General features: G+C 33.9%; 1 protein-coding gene across 1 annotated transcript in view; it reads right to left on the bottom strand.

Moving 5' to 3' along the window:
- Positions 1 to 5,340: 5,340 nt before the first annotated feature.
- The window catches only part of LOC127722284 (zinc finger protein 271-like), a 32,032-nt gene continuing 16,748 nt past the window's right edge, over positions 5,341 to 20,624 (bottom strand). Inside the window, exon 3 of the mRNA XM_052229176.1 lies at positions 5,341 to 6,244. Coding sequence (XP_052085136.1) covers positions 5,456 to 6,244 — 789 coding nt within the window. The 3' untranslated portion in view covers positions 5,341 to 5,455. The remainder of the gene's footprint in view (positions 6,245 to 20,624) is intronic.

The raw sequence follows: 20,624 nt of genomic DNA, 5'->3' as shown, positions 1-20,624 counted from the left end.
TGTCAGTCGGATCACTGATTTTCGGCAATATCAAGGAAAAACCGGCACGTTCCAAATATTGTTCAACTACTCATTTAATGGTGATTCTTTTTCTTTAAAAATTGGAATTTATGTAATAAAAATCTATCTATCTCTACCATAGTATGAAAACATAATACAAGTAACTCGTCCTTTCTAGTCCTTAGTGGCATATTATAAGTCCTTAGCAGTGTTTAGACGTACAGGCAGAAAACAGTCGAAGGCCACCAATGGGTAGAAAATTCCGCACCGAAGGCGTTTTTCAGCTGGTCCCTAAACAAAAATGAATTTTAGTTCAGTGATAATGGACATCATACTAAACTTCGAAACATACAAATATTTCCTAAATTTCGGAACGTAAACATATGATAATTAATTAGTTAAGGTTACAAATTTAGGCAGATAAAAAGAAGGGGGGGGGGGGGGGTCAATGCATTTGAATGGGGACATATGGTTAAAACCACCCCTTTTATCCTGGGTTGAGAACCCTCTTTTTAAAAATGGCTGGAATCGCCACTCTTTAAAACGTAGCAATTTATAAATTATTTATATTAAGTAGAATTATAAAATCGATGAGTTTTATAATTTGACAACACTCATTGATATTGGAAATACTATACTACAATTAATAGTGTTTAGTAAAACTGTCGACCAATCAACACAGAAAGCGAGATATCTAAAATTTGTATACCCTTATAGATTTTCATTATCATACATCAATTTTAAATGCAATTCCAAATAAAATGGCTTTGAGAACCGTGTATTAAGCGCTTATCGTTCATTCGTCAATGAATCATTCACCGTGCGTGTATCGTGCGTGTATCGTGTGTTCATCATTCATCGTGCATCGTGCGTGTATCGTGCGTTCATCATTCATCATTCATTTTTCGTTAATCCTCCGTGTAACGCTCATCGCTTATCGTGCGTGTATCGTGTATCGTGCATTCAACGTGCGTGTATCGTGCATTCACAGTGCGTGTATCGTGCGTGCGTGTATCGTGCGTGTGGTCAGTTTGAATTTTAGAAGGTCTGTAATACATGTTAGTGCTGTCTGTATGTCTGTATGTTTGTGTTGTATATGTATCTGGTGTCATTACATGTATGTTCTGTTTTATAATATCAGTAGGTTAGAGAGCTCTTAAGAGCTCATGTTCCTTGTTATTATGTATATATACAATCCGACTTTAAATAAAGATTACTTTACTTAACTTTACTTTACTGCTTACATTTTTTTATATATAGAAATAAAAGTAAATACCACAAAATAGCCTCCAAAATAAAATTAGTTAGCTTAGCGTAAGCAGGACGCACAAAACATCAGTTGTAAAGGGACAATAAATCAAAAGATTTTTTTAAATTAATTTTATTTACAGATAGATGAGGATGAGGTCAAACTGGCTATAAGTTTTGCTATCCTACATTGATTTTTCTGGTTAAAGAAATACATATTGAAGTTCGATCCTAATCATATATAGAGGAGGTCTGGATGGGGTTTACAGAACAAAAAATATAGGGCAAACAGTGTAGAATAAATAGCTTAAAAATTAAAGAAAAATGCGCTAAAAACAAGTTAAGAATAGGAAATTAGTACATGTAATTGGGTGGTAAAATATGAAGAAAAGAGAAAAATAGGACAAATTAGTATACCTATTACTGGTCTATTGTATGTATTGTTACAATGTAATTTGTTCTCGTCTTGAACATGTGTAAACTATTTGCCACTGGACATTCAGCAACTATACAAACAAGTAAGGAAACACCCTTCATGATAGTATATGTGTATACCATTTGATTTTTAGGGGGGGGGGGGGCTAGAACACAACTTAATGTATCTCGTCAAGTATCATGTTTAAATACATCAACACAACTTAAAGTACCTTGTCAAGTATCATAAATAAACATATCACAGTTGAGTGCATATGCTCCTTGTTAAATGCCTTAATGTGACTCATGATTAAACACATCAACACAACTTAAGGTATATACCTTGTCAAGTATCATGATTAAACACATCAACACAATTTAAGGTAACGTTCCTTGTAAAGTATCATGATTAAACAAATCAACACAACTTAAGGTATCTTGTAAAGTATCATGATTTAACACATCAACACAACTTAAGGTATCTCGTCAGGTATCATGATTAAACACATCAACACAACTTAAGGTATATCGTCAAGTATCATGATTAAACACATCAACACAACTTAAGGTATATCGTCAAGTATCCCATGATTAAACACATCAACACAACTTAAGATACCTTGTCAAGTATCATGATTAAACACATCAACATCATTTTGTTATTTGAATATATGATTTTATTATTAAATAAACTGCTTCGCTGAGCGCAGCTGGATACGCCCGCAGAGGTCCAACCCTGAACAGTTGGGGCAAAAATGGACACAATATTCAAGCTTGATACAGGTCTGAATTTTGATTGTAATTAAATATTTGACATATTATAGGTTTCTGAATAAATGCAGTCAAAGAGCTTGAAATTGATTATATGAATTGAATTTATATTCAATTAAAGATTTCTTGCTTGTAATACTTAGTAAATCTGTTGTCAGACTATAAACAAATAAAGTTAAATTTCTTCTCAATGTCATATTTGAAATTTATGAAAATCAATAGGGAGATTACATCAATAGCTATAAACAATTCACCAAAGTTTCATGAGAACTGCTGAAAGCATTTTTGAGTTATTGTCCAAAAACTGGAAAATCCCCCCTTTTAATGAATAAAACCCCATAACTCAGAAATTAAAAATCTAAAATTTATAAAATTCTAAAGGGAGCTTGCATCAACAGATATAAACAATTCACCAAAGTTTCATGAGAACTGCTGAAGCATTTTTTAGTTATTGTCCGAAAACTGGAGAATCCCCCTTTTTTATGAATAAAACCCTGCAATTCGGAAACGTAAAATCTAAAGTTTATAAAAATCGAAAGGTAGCTCATGTCAATAGATATAAACAATTCACCAAAATGTCTTGCAAGTTGGTGAAAGCATTCTTGAGTTATTGTCCGAAAACTGGAAAATCCCCCTTCTTTCATGAATAAAACCCCAAAACTCGGAAACGGTAAATCTGAAATTTATAAAAAAAACGAAAGGGAGCTCACATCAATAGATATAAACAATTCACCAAAGTTTCATGCATATTGGTTAGAGCGTTTTTGAGTTAATGTCCGACATGTTGACGACGGACGGACGGACAGACGGACAACGGTATACCATAATACGTCCCGTAAACGAGCGTATAAAAATGCATGACAGCATGGACTGGAAAGGATCCAATTAATCAAAGAAATAACATATCATTATTTGAAATTTCATATAACATTGAAGTGTTGTTATATGACTCTATACATAACCAATTTGAAAGTCTTTCCCAAATAACATATCTGTATATATAACGGTTAAACACCTGAGTGTTTCTGAAATGTAAGACTCTAAAAAAAACGTCTACTTCATACATCCAATGTCGAAGAGTTTCTTTATTTTTTTATGTGTATGGGTCATTATTTTAAATAATGTTTAGCCCATGATTAAAACCTAACGGTATATGTTCTCATGTGTCTGTCAGTTTTCATTATTATAGAATCTCAAACGAAATACAACACATTCATAAGGTCTTATAACTATTTCCAGTATGTGTTCTCACGTGTAACTGTGTCTCTTGTAAAATACATGTCTTCTACCACCAACTTTCAGCACATACATCATATTTATGTATTTATCAAATTTGTTGTGTATGTGTTCTCTGTTAGTCCCTTCTTCTAATATTTTTTTAGCACAACTAGAGTCCCTTACAAGCATGTACCGCTTCAACAAAAGCTACTTAAAATCATCATCAAAGGGGGATAAGTGACCGTATAACTCTATTTCAGGGATGTTGACGTATTTTTAGATCTTATCCTAGTGATAACTTTTCCCTTTTATTAAAGTTTATATATCTATAACAGTTTTTAAGATAATAGACAAAATGGCAAAACATTCGAAAATAAAGTTTTTAAAGGTGCAATAACTCCAATAAGGTGCCGACTGAAGAAAAAAAAAATCGTCGTTTAAGGGCAATAATTCCTATAAGAGGCCGTCTGGCAGTTTTAATATCAATAGACATAATGCACTAGTAGATCTCTTCATTTTAAACAATTTTTCGACTTCATATACATGTAGCGCTTTTCAAGATAATCTTCAAAAATTGCACTTTTATACCTTTATGTTTTACTTTTAGAAATGTCAGCCATCATTCATGTTTGTCGTCAGGCAGTGTTATCAGACACATAGTTGCAAAGATTAGAATACTGTAGTACTATACAAATCCGTGATTTTTGTAAGGTATATACCCCATTGACGATTGGGGCTAAGTTTGGTTAAATTTGTCCCAGCAGTTTCAATGGGGATGGATTTAGTAAAAGTTAACTGACAACGGACGAAACCGATAGACGACGAACTCCAAGTGATTAAAAAATAACGCCTTCGCGCCAGGTGAGCCAAATATTAAATTAATGCTGGTTTTGACCAGTATGCCTTCTCATGTGTCTATGTAAATTATCAAGCTGAGTAAACCCTTTAACACATACGTTACAACTATTAGGTTTATCGGCTGTATGTGTTCTCATGTGTCTATGTAAATTACCCAGCTGACTGAACCTTAACCACATACATCACAGTCATGAGGTTTATAACGTGTATGTGTTCTCATGTGTCTATGTAAATTACCAAGCTGACTAATATGCCACAGCTATGAGGTTTATCACCTGTATGTGTTGTCATATATCTATGTAAATTACTAAGATCACTAAACCCTTAACCACATGCATCACAGTCATGAGGTTTATCACCTGTATGAATTGTCATATGTCTTTGTAAATTACCAAGCTGACTAAACCCTTTACCACATACGTCACGGCTATGAGGTTTATCACCTGTATGTGTTCTCATATGTCTTTGTAAATCACAAAGCTGACTAAACCCTTTGCCACATTCATCACAGTCATGGGGTTTATCACCTGTGTGTGTTCTCATATGTCTTTGTAAATTACTAAGCACACTAAATCTTTTACCACATACACCACAGTCATGGGGTTTATCACCTGTATGTGTTTTCATATGTCTCTGTAAAGTAAAATGCTGACTAAACCCTTTACCACATACATCACATTCATGGGGTTTATCACCTGTATGTATCATCATGTGTCTCTGTAAAGTAGCAAGCAGACTAAACGCTTTACCACATAAATCACAGTCATGGGGTTTATCACCTGTATGTGTTTTCATGTGTCTCTGTAAAGTAGCATGATGACTAAACCCTTTATCACATAAATCACAGTAACCGTTATGAGGTTTATCGCCTGTATGTATTCTCATGTGACTTTGTAAATGACCAAGCAGACTAAACCGTTTACCACATACATCACAAACATAAGGTTTATCGCCTGTATGTATTCTCATGTGACTTTGTAAATGACCAATCATGAAGTTTGTTACCGGTATGTGTACTCATGTGACTTTGTAAATGATCAAGCTGACTGAACCGTTTACCACATACATCACAATTATAAGGTTTATCGCTTGTATGTGTTATCATGTGTCTCTTCAAACCACCATGCTGACTAAATCCTTTACCACATTCATCACAGTCATGAGATTTATCCCCTGTATGTGTTTTCATGTGTCTCTGTAAATAACCAAGGCTACTAAACCCTTTACCACATACATCACAGTCATAAGGTTGATCACTTGTATGTGTTCTCATATGTCTCTGTAAATTACTATGCTGAATATACCTTTTACCACATAAATCACAGTTATGAGGTTTATCTCCTGTATGTTTTCTCATGTGTTTCGTTAGGAAACTACCTCGGCAAAATTCTCTACCATCAATATCACATTTATGAGGGTTTTCATCAATATGTGTTCTTGTATGTCTCTTTAAGTCACTACTTTGACTAAATTCTCTAGCACACTCATCACATTCAGAAACTTTATTGCCAGCCTCTGCTATTATGCTAGCACAATCATCACATTCGGAAACTTTATTGCTAGCCTCTGCTATTACGCTAGCACAATCATCACAATCGGAAACTTTATTGCCAGCCTCTTCTATTATGCTAGCACAATCATCACAATCGGAAACTTTATTGCCAGCCTCTGCTATTATGCTGGCACACTCATCAAATTCAGATACTGTATTGCCAGCCTCTGCTATTATGCGTCTCTATAGAGTACCATTTACTGCGACTTAATCGTCTACCCCATACATCCTATTACTAGTTGGGGTTCTTGTAAGACTCTGTAAAATTAATAACATAAAAACAAAATTAAGACTTAAACCTGTTTAATACTTATACAATATCTATGTTGTACATTCTGCTTTATTGCAAAAAAATCAACAATCAAACTATCTCAAAGTTCTGTTTTCTATCAAAAGCTATACGAGCAATAATCTCCAGCATATTTTTCTGTTCATTGGTGTTTTAATTTGGTTCGTTCTCTTCTTACATATAATTAGAAAATTTGGTATATGGACGAGTACAGATCATACTTAACATTATACTAAATGCAATTGCTAAACACAGAACAAACATTTTCGTTTGGATATACTAAAGTTTATAGAAAAAACTAATATACATATAATATATTAAAGAGTCCGACCTCAATTAAATCAAAATAAGTTTTGTAGATATGCACTTGGAACAAACAAAAAAAAGAGCAGGAAATGTCCTTCTAGATCTGAATATGGAGGAAGATTCCTACATATTTTTTAATTGTCCCATAACCTCTTTTGTATAAAGATCTACTTTAGAGTGAACACTCGTCTGAAAGTTGTATATTCTCTTTAAAAGATCCTTCGTGATCAGTCTATAAACTCATGGTATTCATATGTAAATCATATTAGGTTCGACAATAATACTAGCAAACACATAGATTAATCTAAATACAAATACAGACATGACAGAGTCTGCTAAAATCTATGTAGTAAAACATTTTATAATGATGAATTTGAGCAAAGATAAAAAAAAAAAAGAATGAAAACAAAATGCATGTATCATATCTTGATCAAAATGGTAAACTTAATATTGTAGAGGGTTCCACCCTGTGTCTCTCCTGCGATTGCTGCTGTCAGTGTAAAAGTGTAATATTGACTTTAAAAGTTAGTCCATTTATCTGGTGAATACAAAATTTGAAAAAGAAACACTCAAACATTTTCTTTAGATGCTATATCTTGGTCTTAAAGATTAGCTATAACCGTAACGATCCATACGGGTTAACAAATGTATCATATCAAAAAATATAACCCCAGACAATCTGTAAATGTTTACCGTGAAAACTAATCCCATCTATCCGAAAAATACGGAAAAATGAAAATAGATTTCAAAAGTTTGCTTCAGATATTTATAATTATCTCCTAAGCATTAAAAACCTTCTGCAAAAGTTTCGTACAATTCTATTAAGGTTTGACATTAAGACAAACTGTTAACCTCAGACTGTATCATGGCTACTTGTTAACTAAAAAAAAAAATTTCTCTAGTTATCTGTAAAATATGGAAAAATAGAATTAAATATTTTCAAAAAATTGCTCTGGGTAGTTTATTTTGGTCAACAAGCTTCCCTCCAAATTTCATAAAATTCCTGGAAGGTTTGACAAAGTTATTGATGGCTGAAGAAATTTAACCTCAGACAGAATCTGACTTTTAATTGTAAAAAAAAGTCCATTTACTAGGTATCATTTAAATACGAAAAAATGAAAACAAACATTTTTAATTTTTTTCCATGGATTCTGTATTTTATTCACTGAGAAGCGGCTCGTGAAATTTAACAGTCCCTCGACTGGTTTCTTTCCAAATACCCCTCCATAACCTGATATATCTTTTCATAATTACACCGTATGTAAGAATGCTGGATTTTGATTGGTTGGTAGCCAGTGTATTTTTCGCATAATTATTCTAACCTTTTTTTCCCTCATGCCTGTTTTTCACCACTCCCGGTAAATATGCCTCAAATTCCCCTCTTTGCCGTGGTATTTGCTATTTTGGATATTCATTTTTACCCTCGCGAGGCTCTTCCCGTTAAAATTATTCGGAACCTTTCTCACCTTATCCCGATCATTAAGGCAACATGATTTGATTGATAGAGGTAATCCAAAAACTGTAAAAAAAAATCTTGGCTGGTATTTTTCGCAAATACCCCTCCATAACATTATATATAGCAAACAAGCGTCTGTTCAAATTTCACAAATTCCATGAAGGTTTGATAAAGTTAGGGAGCTACCATTTGATTTTAAGCGGGGTGGCTAGGATGAAAAAGCTTGTCCTGCATTTTTACTATAGACATAATTGAAATCTCTGTCCTGTATTTTGTATTTTTGACTCTATTCGGTCATGCCTTTTTTGTTTACTCAAAACTCCAGTCCTGCTTATTTTTTTCAAATGTCATCCTAGCCCCCCCCCCCCCCCCCCCCCCTCTTAACAAATCAAATGGTGGCTCCCTTGCTCTTATTTATGTCTTAAAAAGCTTCAACCACAGACTGAACATATTTAAATGATGACGCCGCCGAGACCAACGCCGGAATCGAGGATCGGTATGGCTCGCTTTCGCGGCAAACATGTCTCAAGCTCGACAAAAATTGATATAAAGAATATTATTTGAATTATGTGACAAAGGGGCTTCTAGTGCTTAATTGGTTCCTTATCATCTAATGCAGCTACAGGTCATGATTTATTTGTAAAATCATTTAAAAAAAACTATTAAGTCGTGAAGACATCAATGACGGGAACAACACACTCACGTTTTATCATTTTTTTAAAAAGTAAAAGCCAAAGAATAACAATGGACAATGTCAGAATTACATTATGAGGTATTCCTTCATTGGAGGACAATTCGGTTTACAGTAACGATAATAATTATGACTCCTACCTGCCTAATATATCTATCTCTATATGATCTGTATATGTTCTATATTCACAACCAATAGTTAGACTGTTTCAATATAGATTACTGAAAACAGACAATACTCGATGATATGACAAATTTGTAGCAATACTTGAATCAAAATGACATTGCATAGCCTTAAGCCATAAGTGATATTCACATTAATTTATTTAAAAGATCAAATAGTCCATTGTCGCAAATGATCATTCTGTAGCACATCCAGATATAGGTACCCCGAAGCAACAAAACAATAGTAAATTAACACATCTTTGAAGCTACTTCATATTTCACATCTAAAAGAATTGATAGCACTGATGTGTCCACTGGTTAATTTATGTGATATGTTTAAATAATCAATTAAGCTACTTAATTTATATTTCATATCAGTGAGTATTGTCGCAATGATTCTATTCCACGTACATAATCAAAGAGCTGATTGCTCTGAGGTGGAAGAAAATGCATAAAAGGTAACTTGAATTACCATAAAAGCAGCCCCCACCAACCCAAACCCAGCCTGCTTTGTCCCATTATTGCTTTCGACGTATTTTTTTCTTCCAAAAATAATAATACAGTACGCATAACACAACCAAAACTCACTATCCTTAACATAAAAATCTGCAGATACTGTTGATTCAAATTAAATTTTCTATAACTAAATTCCATACATTAGTCTCAGCATGGTCAACTTGATGCAATGCAATTTCGCCAAGCAATTATAACAGTAATTGATTTGGTTTCACTTGATTCTGTCAAAGGCAGATAGTTAACTTTAAAAAAAATGGCCACCAAGATTTTAGTCAAGTTTGCTTAAACTAGGGTTTTCATTATAAACATATATTGAAAAATTCTAAATATATCCAATGCAGATATGTGTCAGGCCAAGGATTGGGTTTTGGGCACTCATTAGCATTTCAAACCCGTTCATTTTCTGTAAGTGCTCGACCCATATCATATTTGTTTTTCATCTAATATTTTTACACAAACGTATGAGTGTAGGAATGGCTTTTTCCGTCAGGAGTCACACAGCCCTTTTCTGCAATTTTTCATGAAGATAAAACTATTGACATCAACGAATTACTGGTTCCGTACTCAAGCCTCGATGACGAATAACGGTAAAGAGCTGGACTACTAGTATTCAGTTGTTAAATCCCGTTTTTGATCACTTCTAAAACTTTGAAACGTAAGGCAATAAAGGCAATCATTGGGGACATTCCGACAATGACCGACATGAAAACTACGTACTTTCGAAATGGAATCCGTCAACTGACATTAGTTTGTTCATTGATGTTTCTGTCAACTGACGGTGCATCATTTGATGTGTAAAACACCAGCAGATTCACGTGTGCGCTTGACTCTTTATTATCGCAATAACATACTAAATTATTCTAATTTTCGTTTTTAAAAACACATGTTGTCTAAAACTGGAATATGACTTAATAGATTGCATTAAAGATCTGAACGCAGACGAACAACTAAATCCGTGTATTTTTTCAAGCATCATTGATTTGAAGTCGTTCTCTCCACGGAGATAATTGACTTTAACTTAAGATGGATTGTATGAATATATGACAATTCTGTTTATCATTATTTTGAAACTTTCAAATGCACAATTAAATTTCCCATTTGTGCACATGCGCAGATACGTAACCAACGGATTTAGATTAACCCGAATAATCCAGTTGTTTTATTCCGATAATTCCAATTATTAATCTACCAAAGACAATTATTACAACAATCAGTGAGAATAATTATCATGACCTATTAATGCTCCAAAACAAGCCATCAACTTTTAATTTTTTTTTATGTGTTTTTATGAATTTCGAGAATTTATACCATATAAATTTCTGAATAAGTTTATTAAACTTTAATACCCATATTATTATTATTATTATTTAATAAATGCAAGGACGTATAAAACGTCCTTGATAAAAGTAAGGAGAAGGAACCCAGGGCGAACGTACTCTATGGGGACGAACTTAGGGCAAACGGACCAAGGGCGAACCGACCCGATACCAAATTCAAGCATGCGTACTACAAAATCTACTTTAAAAACATCCGGTTACAAGTAAACAAATAACGTTCATGTAAGATGAGATGAAATCTAATAATTTACATAAATAAAGGGGTAGATATTAATACATTAAAACATGAGAAATTATAACACTAACGATAGTGATCGTTTTTCAAGCCTAACTTATAAATTAAATGATGCAGATGCTTAGATCATGTGTAAACATCGGTGTCAAGATATGGCACCGGAAGTTGTTATGAAATTGTAAAGCACAGAAAGGGATACGGCACACGTCCTGGTAACGGTTCAATGATTTGACAGCCGGCAGTAAAGGCTTTCAGAAGACTTGAAGTCTTCTTCCACCAAAAAAAACGTACAGTAACAAACAATTTGCCGTACAATTCATCGGACTTGTTTACATGGATTTCTATGTGAAAACAATAGTTATTTCGAAATAACGTGTTTTTCAAGCTTAAACTTTGTTCTACAAAAACTTCAAATGAATAGTTGAAGGATAAATGTGTTTTTAACAAAGGAGTGGGTCCGGTAAGGGCCAATTTTGGCCTTAAATTTCAGGTACATCTGATGAAAGATTTGGACACTTTTTAAACACTTACAAGTGTCTTCTTCAGTCGATTCAATTAGTTGATGTGAAAGATTTGAACTGATTTATAAGTCATTAAAGACGCCCAAATACAAGTTTTAAGGTAGCACTACAGTCTGACTCCAACCAAAAAAAAATCTATCCAATATGCCATAAAATGTCACTTTTCTGATGCGTTATGTCAAAAATGAAAGTGGCCGCATTCGTGTTCAGTCTCAACCTTTCATATATGTTTTATATATGTAAATACATAACATCAAATATAACATACATTTAAAAATTAAGACTGAACACAAATGTATGCGGCCACTCCCATTTGAGACGGAAACCGTCTTAAAATTAGCTCAAATGCTAAAACTGTGAAGATTTCAGTAATTTTGAATGACTTAATGATGCTAGTACCCGATACATTACCATTGTATTGTCAAAAACAGCCCATATTTTTATGTAATAGAAGTATTCTACTTTCCAATAAATAGCTGAAAATTTACATTTTAACAATTTTGTACAACTGCTATATTTTGCAATACATGTATATATATATTGTTTGATATCGTATTCCTTCCTCCCACAGGGCCGTTACTACCGTCTGAATTTTTGGCAAAAAAATAATAAATAAGAGAGAAAAAAAAAGAAAATGGAAAAAGTTAGGCATGCAGGGGTGAAAAACATCTTTTGCATTTTTATATCATTCAACAATTAAGTAATGCATATATTATAACAAAAAGTATGTTGATATTCGTGTACTGTAACATGGTCTGCTTACTGTTCTTTTCCCTCAGACTCTCAACAGAAGAATGACTCTGTGAGAGCTGATACTGGGTCTTTATATGTTGGGGGAAACTAGCTTTGAACAATGCCTTGGATGGAGTATGGCATTGCTGCCGATGTAAAGGCAGGCGGGCGTTGTCGCCGATGTAGAGGCAGGCCGGGATCGACTGACACCTATAAGTTTCAAAATTCAAAATTTTTAATAACAAGAGTGCACACGCTGAAATGTCTCGCCTTCTTTACTAATCATTGATATTATGTTGATAGTCCTAAATATAAAGCTTTATTACAACTGTCACATAAACTTAACATTAACCAAGTAAACTAAACATTGACCAATGAACCATGAAAATGAGGTCAAGGTCAGATGAACCATGCTAGGCAGGCATGTACAGCTAACAATTCTTCCATACAACAAATATAGTTGACCTATTGCTTATAGTTTAAGAAAAACAGACGAAAACACAAAAACTTAGCACTGAGCAATGAACCTTGAAAATGAGGTCAAGGTCAAATAAAACCTGCGTAACTGACATATAGATCATAAAATATTTCCATACACCAAATATAGTTGAACTATTGCATATAGTATTAGAAAAAAAGACCAAAACTCAAAAACTTAACTTTGACCACTGAACCATGAAAATGAGGTCAAGGTAAGATGACACCTACCAGCTAGACATGTACACCTTACAATCATTCCATACACCAAATATAGCTGACCTATTGCATGCAGTATTAGAAAGAAAGACCAAAACTCAAAAACTTAACTTTGACCACTGAACCATGAAAATGAGGTCAAGGTCAGATGACACCTGCCAGCTAGACATGTACACCTTACAATCATTCCATACACCAAATATAGTAGACCTATTGCATACAGTATAAGAAAAACAGACCAAAACACAAAAACTTAACTATAACCACTGAATCATGAAAATGAGGTCAAGGTCAGATGACACCTGCCAGTTGGACATGTACACCTTACAGTCCTTCCATACACCGAATATACTAGACCTATTGCTTATAGTATCTGAGATATGGACTTGACCACGAAAACTTAACCTTGTTCACTGATCCATGAAATGAGGTCGAGGTCAAGTGAAAACTGTCTGACGGGCATGAGGACCTTGCAAGGTACGCACATACCAAATATAGTTATCCTATTACTTATAATAAGAGAGAATTTAACATTACAAAAAATCTGAACTTTTTTTTCAAGTAGTCACTGAACCATGAAAATGAGGTCAAGGACATTGGACATGTGACTGACGGAAACTTCGTAACATGAGGCATCCATATACAAAGTATGAAGCATCCAGGTCTTCCATCTTCTAAAATATAAAGCTTTTAAGAAGTTAGCTAACGCCGCCGCCGCCGGATCGCTATCCCTATGTCGAGCTTTCTGCGACAAAAGTCGCAGGCTCGACAAAAACAAAATGAATACAAAACAGTTACAAACAATAATAAAGTAAAACAAATATTTTCAATTATTTCCTTAAAAGAAAACAATAAATATTTTGATAAAACTTCATTTATGAAAACTCTTAATTATCTTTATTTTAGTTTAACTTGATTAGAAATATTTTTCTTTAAATCTTGATAATTTAAAAATCATGACTTACCTATAAGTTTCAAAATTCAAACTTTGACGTCTCAAAGCAGAATTTCTACTTATATAGCAATCATTTAATTGATGGTATGCCAACGTGACTTTCTTTGTCAGCATAAAATTAGAAATTACCAAATATAGTTATTGTCCGAAATAAGGTCAAAATGTTGTATAATAATTAAATGTCCCATATATGATAGAGAGGTCACTTTGACAATGGTGATTATAAATAATCTTTAAATGACCGGATAATAGTTTCCATTATCCCACGGTATATAATAGTGATTAACAAAATCATTACCTTTCTTATTTAAATAAAATTTAATTAATAATTGTAACGTCAGCTATGTCCAAAATTTATGTCAAATATCTGTCACAATACATTCTTCGAATAGTTACATGATCTGACACAAGAAATCGACAGATGGGTTGTTAAATGTACCAGATCGAATTAAGAGTACTAGTATGTTAAGACTCTTGTAGACTCACTTACATATATGCCGATTGGGACCTGTATCCAAATATACCGTGATACCATTTTGAAGCTACTATTGACATTGCCAGTCGGTTCCTGCTCATTTAGAGATCTTTTTCTGCCCTTTTGCGTTTAAAGACATGATGTAGTTCAACAATAACCGAGGACAGATTATGTGGTTTAGACATGCTTCTAAATTGTTTGCACCTATCCTAAGTCAGGAATCTGATGTTCAGTAGTTGTCGTTTGTTGAAGTGGTTCATAAGTATTTCTCGTTGCTCGTTTTTTTTTATAGATTAAACCATTGTTTTCCCCGTTTGAATGGTTTTATACCAGTAATTTTTGTGAAGCCTTTTATAGTTTTCTGTTCGGTGTGGGCCAAGCAAGTGGAGCCAAGGCTCCGTGTTGAAGACCGTACCTTGACCTATAATGGTTTACTTTTATAAATTGTGACTTGGACGGAGAGTTGTCTCATTGGCACTCATACCACATCTTCCTATATCTATATTCACGTCCATCGTACGGACAATGTAGGACAAGTAAACGCAGAAGCTGCATGTTCTTAACGATGGGGTCTAAGTGGAACAAGAAAGGTTGAACTAGTGTTCATAGACAATGACTAACTTCGATTCTTTGGTATTTTCAATTTTTCAATATTTTACTGGAAAGAGCACAATAGAGGCGTGATCCAAATACAGACAATAATAAACAACATATACATTGTAAATGAAATATGGATCCATGTTACAACAAGTCATAAGTAAATTCTATGGATACCATAACATTCAAAACCAGGGGTTAAGAAATTTTGTTACAGCTCACTAGCCCAGGGCTAATTGGTAGCAGGATTTTACTAGCCCTGTTGGAAGAACTATTAGCCCATCAAAACTGACCTGCTAGCCCAAGTATGCCTTACAAATTCAGAGTTTCCTGCATAATACAATGAATTCTATAAATTTAACAATTTGTATCCGTTGTACAGTAGATTTAGGAAATCGGATACCCAAAACTTATGTCAGCAAAAAAATATCCCATTAACCGATATATTCAATTAATCGATAATTGTATATTCATTGAATATTCTGCAGTAATGAGTTGACCAAATCCTGAGATGGTACAAGTCTTGACCACTGTTATACATTGTATTGAAGTGATTTTTATCAGATCGTTTGTGTAAAAGAATTATCAGCTGGTTATATGTAATGCTCATATTTGTTTTCAGTTTTTAAATCCTATTTATTAAAATAAATCAAATGACCTCAAATATTTATGTGAATAAGTATCAGCCATCCATAGTTTATGTGTCTTTTTTAATTGTGTTATAAACGAAGTAATATCCATATTTACATCAATCACAGGTACTAATTGTGGGCTATAAATAGATTACAAACTGAGTACAGTCTCTAAACTGAAATTGTATTAGTTTAAATTTTATTTCTTTAAAAATAAAATTTATTTGAATATCAATGAAGATTTATATCATAATTGATGAAATATACAGTCCGCCAAAAGTTAAGCACCACCTATTTTTATTGCATCGAAATTTTTTTTCATTTAAAAAAATCAGTTAATCCTCGAAAAAGAGAAAATATTCATGTAGCAATTTTGCTAACATATACCATAAACAAACCGTAAACTTAAGTTTGTTCACGTATGCAGGTTCTATGCATTTGAAATTTGCGTTCATAGAAATAGTGAAAATTACACAAATCAGAAACGGAATTTAAGTTTCACTGTGATTTTATTTTTTTACAACAATTAATCACCCAATATCATTAAAAGTCTCTACAAGTAATCTTTGGTATGTTCGGCAAATTAAATTTCAATATTTGAGTCAATAGGATGTGTAACACCCTCTCTTCCGGTACAGTTCCATAACACGGAGTCTCATACTCTGAACAAGCCTTCTGAACTTTAGATGAGCAAATTTATTCCATTCAGCAACAATTGCGCTTCTTAAATCGCTATGATTTTGCAAAGGTGGATCTCTGCGATTGAGATTTCTGCCAATGGCATCCCAGACATGTTCAATAGGGTTCATGTCTGGAGACAAGGAAAGCTAAAAGATAGTGTCAATGACTTCTTGCTCTTTGTACTCTTTGTACTCGGTTACAATCCTTGCCCTGTGTGGTCTAGCATTGTCACACATGCACAAGGGTCTTGAAGCAAGAGGAGGATTATCAAAATGAGACACTACAATGTTTCTAAGTACCAAATCCCTGTATGTCTGCCCCGGTCCGTTCATGTTACCCTGTATAGAATATGCATACCCATCTTACAACAATATGAGAAGAAACCCCATACTGTAACACCACCAGCAACGTATACAGTCGTTAGGCAAATGTTGTTTTGGTCATTAGCAGTTTTAGTTCCACGACAAACTCGTATTCTGCCGTCTATTGGTCGTAACGGAAACTGACTCTCATTTGACCAATGAACATTTTGCCAGCTTCTCATGTTCCAGCGTCGATGGTCATTAGCCCTTTGAAACCTGATTATACGGTGCCTGGCTGTTACGGCAGGTCTCTTGACAACACGACGTGCTCTTAGGTAGCCTCTATGAAGTCGACGGACCAATGTTCGAACACTAACATGACCACCTTGACGCCAGTGGTGTCTAAGTTGTGGGGCAGGAGTAAATGGGTTGGCTTAAGCACAACCAATAAGGAGTCTGTCATCACGATCGGTAGTTAAACGGGGTCTTCCGGACCTTGGTCTATCATTTACAGTTCCTGTGTCAACATGACGTTGTAAAAATCTGACAATGACGGTGTGTTTAACATTGAAATGGTTACCTATGCAACTAGTGCGCCTACCGGCATTTGACATGTCAATTGCTTGTCAAGGTTCAGTCACATAAAACTTACCCCTTGCCATATTCACAGTGAAGTGGTGAAGGTCAAATTTCACCTGTACGCGGGACAGTAGGAAGATGATTTAAATGCATCGAAACAGTGTATTCGAAAAAGTGCAGATGACCTTTAATAAAAAAATTGCTTAGCGTGTTTATCGGAGTCTATTTTTTATTATCGTAATGAATTTTCTTAGTGTATGATATAGGCAATTCATAACACCAAACATAAATATTTTTTTCGCAATAGTTAAAAAAATATTGCCAGTTATATTTAGGTGGTGCTTAACTTTTGGCGCACTGTATATTATTTCATCAAGTTTACGTTTTCTAAAGACTGTTAATGTTTAGGTCATGGTTCTGGAGGCTTCTTCACTGTAGTATGTAAACAAAAACAAAATGGCGTCCATAACATGTGATCATGCACGTTACAAATTTATATCTGACAAAAGTCAGGTTAAATTTTTCTGTCAAAGGGGATTCACATTTATATTGCAATAAATTATTCACAATGAGGTACAATCAGGTTACATTATATTTCTCTGGTTTCATTAGCAATGTACAATACCCCCTTAACCTGGAATCCTGATGAAATATTTTCGATTTTGCAAGCTCCAATTCAAATATAACTCGAACCGGAAGTCCGCTTACGGTATTGAGAATATTTTGTCAGGTTCCCAGACTAAATACCCCCTGTACTGACAAATCGATATTGAAAGTACGGGATCCACCCAGAGTTATTTGTTCTATTTTTAAAACTTGTACAAAATCAATTCAAATTCTGAGAATCCCGGATGACGTAGTTGAATCTGATTGTCGGACTAAGATGGAAAAAGTGATGAGGGGATTTTCCACTTTCTATTTTGGAAACGCCAAGAATTTTTTGTTACTAGTCCGTCGGGAATATTGGGTTACAAGTTTTGGTTGCCCGAGGCCTAAATGCTGTAGTCCCGGGAGTCGGGCTAGTGGATTTTTTAACCCCTGAAAAGTGATATTGATATTTATTAAAATGTTATTAAAATGTGTGTTACTTTTATTGCATCGTTAACCACACACAATTATTCAACTTTTTCTACTTCCCTAATGCATTTCTTCATACAGTAAATATGAAACAAAAATGCTAAATAGGATACAACAAGAGTGCACACGCTGAAATGTCTCGCCTTCTTTACTAATCATTGATATTATGTTGACAGTTCTAAATATAAAGCTTTACTACAGCTATCACATAAACTTAACATGATCGAAGAAAATGAGGTCAAGGTCATATAAACCAAACAAGAAATACATGCACACCTCACAATCATTCAATACACTAAATATAGTTGACCTATAGCTTATAGTTTCTAAGAAACAGACTTAACCATGAAATCTAAACATTGACCAATGAACCATGAAAAAGAGGTCAAGGTCAGATGAACATATACAGACATGTACAGCTTACAATTCTTTCATACAACAAATATATTTGACCTATTGCTTATAGTTTAAGAAAAACAGACCAAAACACAAAAACTTAACTATAACCACTGAACCATGAAAATGTGGTCAAGGTCAGATGACACCTGCCAGTTGGATATGTACTGATTCCAGTCCTTCCATACACCGAATATACAAGACCTATTGCTTATAGTATCTGAGATATGGTGGGACATTTTAAGTGGCAATTATCCAGTGAAGCTTTACTATGAATTAAGCATGTATGACGACAAAATATTGTTTCAAATGTTACTCGGTCGAAAACCATTGACAATTTTTTCAAACCTAGATGAATGGGTTCAGTTTCTCAAGCTGTGTCATGCACATGTTATGTAGTGTGTAGCAGAATATAGTCAATCTCTTAAGACAGAGCTATTATGTGTGCCAATATTATACATGATAGGTAAGGTCACTGCATCAATACTTTTAAGATTGCTTGTATAAACAGTCATTTATCTATTGTGTATTTACTTTATATTTTTGCTCTCATACTGATATTTTGTTTGTAATTATGACGTTTACATATATTCACTAACCGTATGTTCATTTAATCTTGAGGAATTAAACATATGAATGAAAGGAATGAATGTCATCTCTAATTAGAAACAACAAGTCAACAAAGACTTTATTTACAAAATATATCATATAAGTTAAAAAGTTAAAAAAAAAAAATAAATATGAGCAATTATAAAAAGACTTATTCGAAAAGTGGGACAATCGAGAAGACACAAAAAAACATCTTCTTGTAAAAAGTATTGCATGGCATATTTTGCCATTAAAATCATAACAAATATCAAATAATTGCAATAAAAACAAAAATAACTTAATTGCATTGTTTACACAAGTTCTCATATCGCCTTAGTTAATTCTTTTTTACCTGAAAATTTGTACTAAGACCAAATGGGATTAATTTAATATAATGATTTTGACAGCTAAGGCGAAATGAGAATAAGCCGACTTAACCACCAAAACTTAACCTTGTTCACTGATCCAAGAAATAAGGTCGACAGGGCCGTAACTAGGCTCTTTTAAAAGTGAGGCAAAATACATTCGGCGAGGGGTCTGGGGCCGATCAAGGCCTCCAGAAGCTCTGGAAAAAATGATGCAAAATCGTGCATTCTGGGCGTTTCCCGGGCCCTTTCTTAATCTAAAACGCAAGTTTTGTTTTAATTATTTTTTCGACAATATTCTGATCTCAAAGCAAAATATATAGATTCAGTGTAAGACTTTTTAGTTTTCAGGGGCAACATCAAAAGACCGCAGATATGTAGGATAAAGCAAAAATCACAATTCACATAGTTAAGTGTGTAGCTACTGTTTTATTCGTTTTTTTTTTATTGAGTTTTGGCTTGCTGAAAAACGTATTATACCTGTCAATTATGCTTTTTTTTCAAAATAAGTTAAGACTATGTGAATTTAATTTTTATAACACATTTCAATTACAACTTGATGTAGTTCCTAACTGGGATAAAAGGGTACACTTCGGGTAGACTCAGGAAAACTGTTCTCAGACCTCATTCCTACATTTTTGTGCAGTTTTAATATGTATACCGGCTGATTAATGTCGGATCTATCTTGTTCTGGTCTTGTATTGTGTTTAGACTTTTTATTATTTAATGTAATAATTTTGTGACTTTAAAATTTATTCACAGTGCAATACTAAGTACCACTTAATTAAGTCGACGCCTAGGGGCCGTCTTGATCTTGTTGTAGGGTATGAATGATTCGTTCTTTGTTGAAGACCCTCCAGCGACTGTCAAGATGAAGAACAGGAATAAAAGCCCTGTTCATTGATATTTTGTATTTTTTTCTATGTATTGTGTGCTTTTTTGTCCCATTCACATTTACTCCATATCCTTTTAT

Source organism: Mytilus californianus, unplaced genomic scaffold, assembly GCF_021869535.1.
Source record: "Mytilus californianus isolate M0D057914Y unplaced genomic scaffold, xbMytCali1.0.p SCAF_12, whole genome shotgun sequence".
Classification (NCBI taxonomy): Eukaryota; Metazoa; Mollusca; class Bivalvia; order Mytilida; family Mytilidae; genus Mytilus; species Mytilus californianus.
This window is presented reverse-complemented; position numbering and strand designations above follow the sequence as displayed.